This window comes from Schistocerca americana, chromosome 3 (genome assembly GCF_021461395.2).
Source record: "Schistocerca americana isolate TAMUIC-IGC-003095 chromosome 3, iqSchAmer2.1, whole genome shotgun sequence".
NCBI lineage: Eukaryota > Metazoa > Arthropoda > Insecta > Orthoptera > Acrididae > Schistocerca > Schistocerca americana.
The window spans coordinates 403,629,104-403,638,261 of NC_060121.1; the positions used below are offsets into that span (position 1 = coordinate 403,629,104).

General features: G+C 37.8%; 1 protein-coding gene across 1 annotated transcript; it reads right to left on the minus strand.

The window, feature by feature from the left end:
• Window positions 1-3,297: 3,297 nt before the first annotated feature.
• LOC124606704 (copper homeostasis protein cutC homolog) lies at window positions 3,298-7,502 on the minus strand. The gene is made up of 2 exons (XM_047138732.1): window positions 6,510-7,502; window positions 3,298-3,394 (listed from the first exon to the last, which is right to left on the minus strand). Exon 1 carries the CDS (start codon window positions 7,235-7,237, stop codon window positions 6,512-6,514), a length of 726 nt encoding a protein of 241 aa, XP_046994688.1. The 5' UTR covers window positions 7,238-7,502; the 3' UTR covers window positions 3,298-3,394; window positions 6,510-6,511.
• Window positions 7,503-9,158: the final 1,656 nt, after the last annotated feature.

The following is a 9,158-nucleotide window of genomic DNA, read 5'->3' on the forward strand; positions in this document are numbered from 1 at the left end:
ATATTTCAGACAATACAGTGCTTATTTTTTGGAAAGAAATCTTTATACCCTGTTGGAAGCACCTACTACATTTAGGAAATGATTACTAAACATACGATGTGTGTTTTTTAAGTAAGTACCATTTTGCCACACCACAGCCGCAGCACTGCGGTCAGTGTTCTGCACATGCGCACTGGGTACCTACATCTGTTGTCTATGCACTGAATCCATTACAGTCTGATTCTTCCTTGTTTACGTTGTGTACTGAGTGTTTAAGATGCCTCCGATAATTGTGAGTCCCGTCGACTGTGAAGTACGGGCTGTTATAAAGATTTCTTAGCGCTAAAGGTCTAAAGCGATCGATATTTATCGTGAGATCTGTGCAGTTTATGGAGAAAACATTACGAGTGATGGAATGGTAAGAAAGTGGGTGGGAGCATTTAAAGATGGCCGACAAATGTGCATGATGAACAACGGAGTGGGCGTCCTTCGGTCGTTAGTGAAAGCTTGGTGCAGGAAGTGGACAATAAGGTGAGAGAAAACAGATGCTTTACAATTTCTTCCTTGTGGGATGACTTTCCTAATGTTTCTCGTAGTGTTTTGTATGGTATTGTGACCGAGCACTTGAATTACCGAAAATTGTGCGCACATTGGGTACCGAAAATTTTGACAGGTGTGCACAAAACCAAATGTTTAGACAGTGCATTGACTTCCCTTGAGTGGTACTACAACCCGATCTTGCGCCCAGTGACTACCATCTGTTCCTGCACTTGAAGAAACACCCGGGCGGTCAGCATCTTCAAGACGATGACGAAGTTAAAACAGTGGTGATGCAGTGGTTAACAAGTCAGGTGGCAGACTTCTGTGAGGAGGGTATTCAAAAATTGGTACAACATTATGACAAGTGCTTCAATATTGACGGAAATTATGTAGAAAAGTAGATTAAGGTACAGGCTTACATGTAAAAATAAAATTATTGAGATATCTTAGCGCGTCTTTTGTTAATTTCAAATCAGTACTTACTTAAAAAACAAGTCTCGTACATCTGCTACCTGAGACTAACCATTTATAGCCCTTCCATTGAATTCAGTAGTAATTTTATCCTGTTCTAGGAGTCTTCTTTTGCTACAATCCATATATGATTACTGAAATTACTGATTTCTGATACTATTCATGTTCTTTGATTCTTTGTATACCCCTTCTTAGCACTTTTGAGTAGCTTTTTGTAATTTACAGCTACTACAGGATCTTTATTTGATATTGCCAACAGATATGTTACCCTTTTCCTTTGATGTGATAATTCAACCCTTCTAGGGATCCACAGGTTTTTACATGGCTGTATATGTCCTTTCGGGTTAGGCCAAGAGGAAAGTTGTTTTCAAATAATGATAAGAATTAATCATGGAACAGATTAAATTTTACGTCAGATTTGGTTCATTATAAATTTTATCCCAAGGGATCTCTTCTAAATTATTCTTAAAACATTTGTTCTGAAGTCATTAATTATTCTGCTTTCTGCTGAGCAGTATATATGTTGTAAGACAATATCCTATTTATCCTATGCTAGCTTCTTTATTTTATTCCTTTAATGAAGAGACCCAAAAAGAGTCAAAACATGGTGTGAGAGGCATGCACTACAAAAAGATAATTAAATCTCAGACCTATGCATTTAGAGTTTCTTGTGTTTAAAAATGAAAATAAAATAAAATTACACAAACTAATAATTTTAGCCTAGAGGTCATATTTCTGAATATGTAATGTACTTACATACAACAGGTGCAATATGATACAGGACAAGTCAACTGTGATATGGAATATGTGACAACAAGTCTAGTGTTGTGGCATGAGGTGATCAGATGAAGACATGATTACTGAAGTTTCCCCCACATGCCTCACTCATCAACAAAATGCAAGAAATATTTCTACATATAACCATATAATACATAAATAAGCATAATATAATTGTATAGATAAAAAAATGTATACACTGAGCAGCAGCAGGTGAAACCACACATGAAGGTTAAGGAAGTGTGCGGGCCTTCGGATCCAGTGGCTCCTCCTCCAGGCAGAAGGGCTGAAGGAGAAGGAAGAGAGATAAAGGTAAAAGGCTGGCAAGGTTTAGGAAATGGGGATACTTAAGGAAAATTCGGTCAGAATCCCTGACCAAGGGAGACTTATTGGATACCATGAGAAGGAAAGACTGATTGTTAGGAACTGCACTGGATGAGATTTGAAAACCTGAGAGCTTGAAAGTGGAAGATAGGGTAGTAAGCAAGACGGAGATAACCGACAAAACAACACGCAAAAGTTAATAAGAGTGGAAAGCGAAGTGCATAAGTGCTAGAGGTGGGGGACAATAGACAGGCTAGAAAATAACATACAGAAAACTAAAAGGGAGTGAAGAAAGGAATAGTTACAAATAAAAACATGCTGAGACTAACAAATTAATGTTAATAAAGACCAGACGGGTGGTGAGAATGAACATTATCTATTCCCCCAATCCCCCATGTCTACCACTTATAGCCCCCCCCCCCCCCCCACCTCTACCACATATATTCTCTCCTCCCACTTCCTACAACTTCTACCTTGTATAATGCACTTAGTTTTCTACCCTCATTAACTCTTGCACAGTGTTTTGCCAGTAGTCTCTGTCTTGCTTATTAGCAAATCTCCCACTTTTAACCTCTCAGGTTTTCAAATCTTGTCTGGTGCAGTCCCAAATAATCAGTCTCCTTCTAAGCCTGTCCATTTTGTTATTTGAATGTAAAATGACTTGTTCCTCATCTTTACACTGTATTGCACAAATGATCTATGCAACATAATAAGTAACAAGCTTAGTGTCATCAGTATTTTTCACTGTTTTAAGGACAGTCACATGAACTGTTGTCACATTTTGGTTTTTGATCTTCATACTGTCCTTTATGGTAGAGCAATACGCTACATCAGGCTGCATGTAACACAGTAATTTCCTGATGTGTGTTACACACAGTGACAAAACTGCTATTCATTTAGCAGGCTGTGATATTGTTACATGTTCTGGGTTAGAATATATTAACTTCTGAGCTGAAGGAGATGAAATAATATGAGCATGATGATGATGATAATAATAATAATAATAATAACTATGTAGAAAAATGAACATGAAGTAAAGTAGATAACTGCCTATCTTGCAGAAATCTCATCAAGAATTTTTAAATTTTTACTCTGACTTTACAGTACATTCACTTCTTAATATTTGCTAATAATAGCAAAAGCTGATTTCAGATAAACTGTATCTACAAAATCACAGCACTAGATAAACACCATAAAATTTATATTTCATATCTATGCTCTTGCTTCAGAGAGGAGTTCTGCTTTGTTGGACACACATCTTTAACAAGCTGCCAGCACACGCAACACAAGGAATTGAGGATCCCTGGAAATTAAATGAAAGATTTAGCTTATTCTCCTACAAATTATCTATAAGCAGCATGACACACATCAAAGTCAAATTTGAAATGAGCAGTTGTTTTTAGTTAACCGTCACTTGACAGAGATCAGTGTACTCATATAAATATTAAGCACACAGTAGCTACTTAACATAACCAAAGACATAGCAATGCTTTTTTCTCAAAATATTGGCATTCCTGTTCATATTATTACATTTGGATCCTATATAAGAATAGTTTACTGATAATGCAGGCTGCATCAGTCCCAAAAAGATAGTGATCTCTCAATGTATAATATTGACACACTCCACATCTTGAGGGTCTCCTCCATAACAGAGTTATGGAATATGCTGGCTGAATCATTGTTGAAGATCCTGAAAACTCCAACGTTCCTTCTCAAGCTCTTTTTTCCCAAATATTCCTCATATTGTCACTGCATAATTTACTCTTTGCACCTTCTTATCACAATGTAATCCAGGCTAACATCGGTAAGATGTAATGTGTCAATATGGGTACCAGGTGTACTGCACTTATACCTTATACAAGTTGCTGGTTTCTATAGGTAAGACTTCTACGACAGTATGAAGAATTTGTTTTACAGCATTTGCTTGTTCCAGCTACCATCTGGACTCAACATTTGCAAATCCATCCTCTAATCTACATTGTCTTCACCACCTCTGTTCCATGTCATCATCTCCTCCTGCTCTCACCCCATAAATGTTAATGTCAAATGACATTGTTGGTTAGGGTATTGGAATGCCTGCCATTATCTGCATCACTTGGACAACTTTCCTTAGTTGAGTGTGAATGTTATGTTTCAAATGAGAATTTTTTAGTGTGACTGGAGTGCAATGTTGTTGTTTATGTTCATGAAAGAGAAGAGAGAGCATCCAGCACATAGCTTAGAACCTGTCGAATTGAGATCAGATTCCCATCCATTGGAGGGAGCACCATTAAGTGTCACTCCATGAAACACTACGGAGTGCTCTGAAATTTATTCCAGAATACTGTTGCAAAGTCAGGCGACCAAAACCTCAATGCTACAAAATCTCCTTTCCTTTCTGCCCAGTTACTTCACAATTAAATATTTCCTTCTGAAATTTGAGTTCCTCTCAGTGTATAAAATGTTCAAATAACTTACAGGAATGTAACCAGATGATGCTTTCAACGATCACTGATATTTATGTAGGTACACACCCTATCATTTTCAGGGCAGAAATGCACAGTGCTCCGTCATTGCATTTCAAGCCTTGAAAATGACAGGAAGTGCACCTGTCAACATATTTGTGGTTGTCAAAGCTGTCACCCAGACGCATTCCCATAAGTTATTTGAAAATATTTCCTTGTTTAGTGTCACAGATTTGAGCTATTTGACTTTTCTTTTCTTACTTTTGGCTCTTCTTCTTTGTATTTGTCTTCATGTCTGCTGTCACCCTGCTTCTTTGTTTCCAATCTACATTTTGTGTTCCTCCAACATTTTGGTTGCCCTATGTGCTACTTCCAGTTTTCCAGATCTTTTAATGGAGACTAGACTTTTCATTTTTAATTTCCCTTTTGCAATGCCCTGATACCTGCCTTTTGACATGGTGACATTGGTCCCTTTTGCTACTTAATCACTGAGCATTCGTGTACTCCCCATCTTTCTTCTGTAACTTTCCAGGCGAAGGAACTATATATAAAGCTGCAATGGAGCTACATTATTGAACAACATTATGTGTGTCTTGGTGTTTGTTTGAAGCATGTGTCATCTTGTTTCAGTGAAGCTATGTAACATTATTTCACTAAGCAAACATTCCATTTAAAGAAACTTGCTTTACAAACTCTAATTTTATTTTTAAACAATCTGTGTTACATTTTACTTGTACTGCACTTTGCAATCTATGTTATCAATTTGTGACCATAAACAACACGTGATCAACATAATATATGTAAATTAATATCTAAAAACATGATATCCACTGTAAGTTGAAATGACTGTGCACAGAGAGACAAATGAGCACTGTGAAACGTAAACTTCTGACTATGAAAGCTTTACTTGAGAATGAATCTGAAATAAGTGGGGAGGGTGGTAAATAAGGATAATTAATTCATCACCTAGGTGCAGAGTGCTCATCATTCAAAATTTCAGTTTAGCTGCAATTAGTTCTTTTCTTGCAAACTAGTTTAACAATTATCTTGTCATTCTGTCATCTATGGTCTAACAATGAAACACATTTAAATAAAATACATTTCTTTATAATGGCACAAATATTAAAAACATGCCCACCACTAGAAAAACAAGATACAGGTACATAATTAGTTTACTTGTAAAAATTTCAGAATTAAACTTTACCCTGTGATATTTGGAGAGACAGCACAGGCAAATAGTGCAGTTACCTTTGATATACTGTTGTGAATAATGAACACTGACAGTATATGACAAGTAGAAAACTGTGTTATACAAGGACAAGATATCTGCCTTTCACAGGCAGTGCACTAAAGTAGAATGCCACCCAGGCCAAAGCTTTGACATAACACAGGCTTCTCAATCACTTCAAGCAGTTTTGTCGAGTAGCACGACTGAGAGTTTCATTAAAGCACACAGTTTTTAACTTGTCTGATGTAATCAGCATATTGTATACTCCACAAAAGTAATGTAGAGTAATTCCATTACAAAGGAAATCAGCCTGAAAACATGTTTTACTCCAAAGTGAACCTTATAGGGGTAATATACCCACACATTTTTGACATGAGAACCTGTTCATGCAATGACTTACATGGTCAGGCATGCCTATTGTTCTATACAGAACTCAAATACAGCTTGGTTTTTTGATATACACAAAATACTGGAAGTATTCATTTAAAATCTTAGGTACTGTGTAATTTGGTAAGTTGTGAGTCGGATCTCTTACATAATGTCGATCTTAATGTCTTTCAAAATTAATCTGGATTTAGCACAAAGAAAATTTTTATCAGAGACATAACATCTAATCTTTCAGGTTGCGTGAATAGTGCTTGAAATTATTTCCTTTTGCCAAAAACAATAGTTTGAACAGCAGGAAAGATGAAGAACGTAAGCTAATAGATTTTAATTTTACCAGACAGCAGGAAAGTACTATTTACATTCATGCATATGATGAAAATATGATAACCATTTCTCTGACCACATCAGTACTTGTAACAAGCATCGCAGAATCATCATCAGACGCCATTGAACAATTAATTTTTCTCAAAACTAATTGTTTCGGAATGCGTGCAGAGCCATGAAATTCTCTCGCTTTGGTTTCATTTAGTATTACTGGCAAATTTTTTATTGTTATTCCTGCTCCTGGCATGACAATAATTCTGTTTCTTGCCCTTAGTATAAGTTCCTTAATAAGTTCCAATCCTTTTTCTGCCGACGATGCTTGGCCGCTTGTTAGTAATCTCGAGAAGCCAAGGTCTATGATCGTTTCCAGCGCCCCATATGGCTCGCATGTTACATCAAATGCTCTGTGGAAGGTCACGGGTTTATCGGACGCAATTTCAAGTACACGCCTACACGCTGCTATATCAACGTCGCCTCTACGGGTAAGAGCACCGAACACGAAACCATCTGCGCCTGCTTCTCTTAACACTAATGCATCCGTATATATTGCCTCCAGTTCGTCGGCGGAGAAAACAAAATCTGAACCTTTTCTTGGTCTCAGCATAACAAAAACTGGAATTGAAATCAATCTTTTTATGATCGTCAATAAGCCTTTTGTTGGTGTCAGCCCTCCTTCACTTAGTGCACTGCACAGTTCTAGACGTGATGCGCCTCCAGCAGCTGCATTCACTGCTGACTCCACGTTGTCTACGCAAACCTCCATTTCTCAATACTTACGGGGCTACCCACTGGCGCGTACTGAGTACTGACCCACTTGCCTTGCTGATGCCGGACAGAATAGACCACGTAAAGAAAGCTGGTGTCGTAAAATCCTTTAGCAGTCGTCAGGTGTAGTATGGCACTGTGTGAAGGTCACTACACTACGTGCGTGGTTTGAATCCTCTCGCTGCGTTGGTTTGTGATAAAGGGACGAACTGTAACCGACAACAATAGTGTACACTTGCCGTTGGGGACAGCCAACGCCACCTAGGAACATAGGTGGCGTTGGGACAGCTCGGCTCGAAACGAGACCAACCAATAGAATTTCAAGGTAGCTAGAGCCAATAGGATTGCTTCGCTTTGGATGAACCTGGCGTGGACAACTTTATCTTTGGTGTTTACATGTCACCTTCAATAACATGGGCTGCATACGCGCCAATCTTTTGAGATAGTTATTGTTTTTCTCATTTATAACTGAAATTTGGCATTAATTTTAACAATAAATAGTCTTATCATGTTGCCTTTTCACATGTAGATATACAGTTAACGTAGTTACTGAGAAATTCCTTATGTTAGTACGATAGTTATCGTTTTTACATGCGGCCAGGTGAAACGTGTTGACAACTCTTTTTACGACCAACAAAATAACGCATCATCAGTAAATACCTGTTTTCCTTGCACCGACAGTCTTTTAGTAGTACGATTACTTAGGAGAGGAAGACAAAATACCTGTTTGGCAACAGCTTTTTGACGATTTCTCAACTATAGTAGTGAAATGTTTCGTTACTTTTTTATAAGAAGTGCAATGGTGTATTTTGTCACCGCTGTTAATTTTGTGAAAAAAGGGAGATAAACATAACGTGGTTTATATTGTCAATGTTGTTGTTGTGGTCTTCAGTCCTGAAAATGGTTTGATGCAGCTCTCCACGCTAATCTATCCTGTGCAAGCTCCTTCATCTCCCAGTACCTACTGCAACCTACATCCTTCTGAATCTGCTTAGTGTATTCATCTCTTGGTCTCCCTCTACGATTTTTACCCTCCAATGCTAAATTTGTGATCCCTTGATGCCTCAGGACATGTCCTACCAACCGATCCCTTCTTCTAGTCAAGTTGTGCCACAAACTTCTCTTCTCCCCAATCCTATTCAATACCTCCTCATTAGTTACGTGATCTACCCACCTAATCTTCAACATTCTTCTGTCAATATGCGTGTGCTTATTGTGCTGGAACATTCACGTATTGTTTAGATCCACCGATATTTTTGTAACTTGGAGCACTTAGTTTAATGAATATCTGTCTTGACGAACTTTGTTGCTTGCTACAATTATGTGTTTATTTTGTCGTTAATTGATCATTTATCTTATAACAAAAAATGGCAGTGTATACGCCGCGAAAAAATCGCATGAAGCTGGTAGAAATATAATTTGTAACATTGCAATGTAAAATTCCTTTGAACGTTTCAGTTTAGTTTCTTGTGGGTATATTCAAAGCCGTCCACTTCTGCAACTTTTTCGATATCCCTCTAGATTGGTAATCAAGTTATTCCTGTGACAAACTTAACTCATTATGTTGTATGCAGTGTCAGTACGTATCACAAGAAACAATTTTGTACACAACAGAGAATGGACTTTGAGATTAAGGTGTTCGACTCTGGTTTGTTCCGTAATTTTCGCACTTTAGACATGTTTTAATTCTAATTATATTTGGGCCTAGTGAAAGTGGTTAAGATTTTACACGTAAAGGGTGTAAAGCAAATTTGCCCCGTTCCCTAATGGTTCAAATGGCTCTGAGCACTATGGGACTCAACTGCTGAGGTCATTAGTCCCCTAGAACTTAGAACTAGTTAAACCTAACTAACATAAGGACATCACAAACATCCATGCCCGAGGCAGGATTCGAACCTGTGACCGTAGCGGTCTTGCGG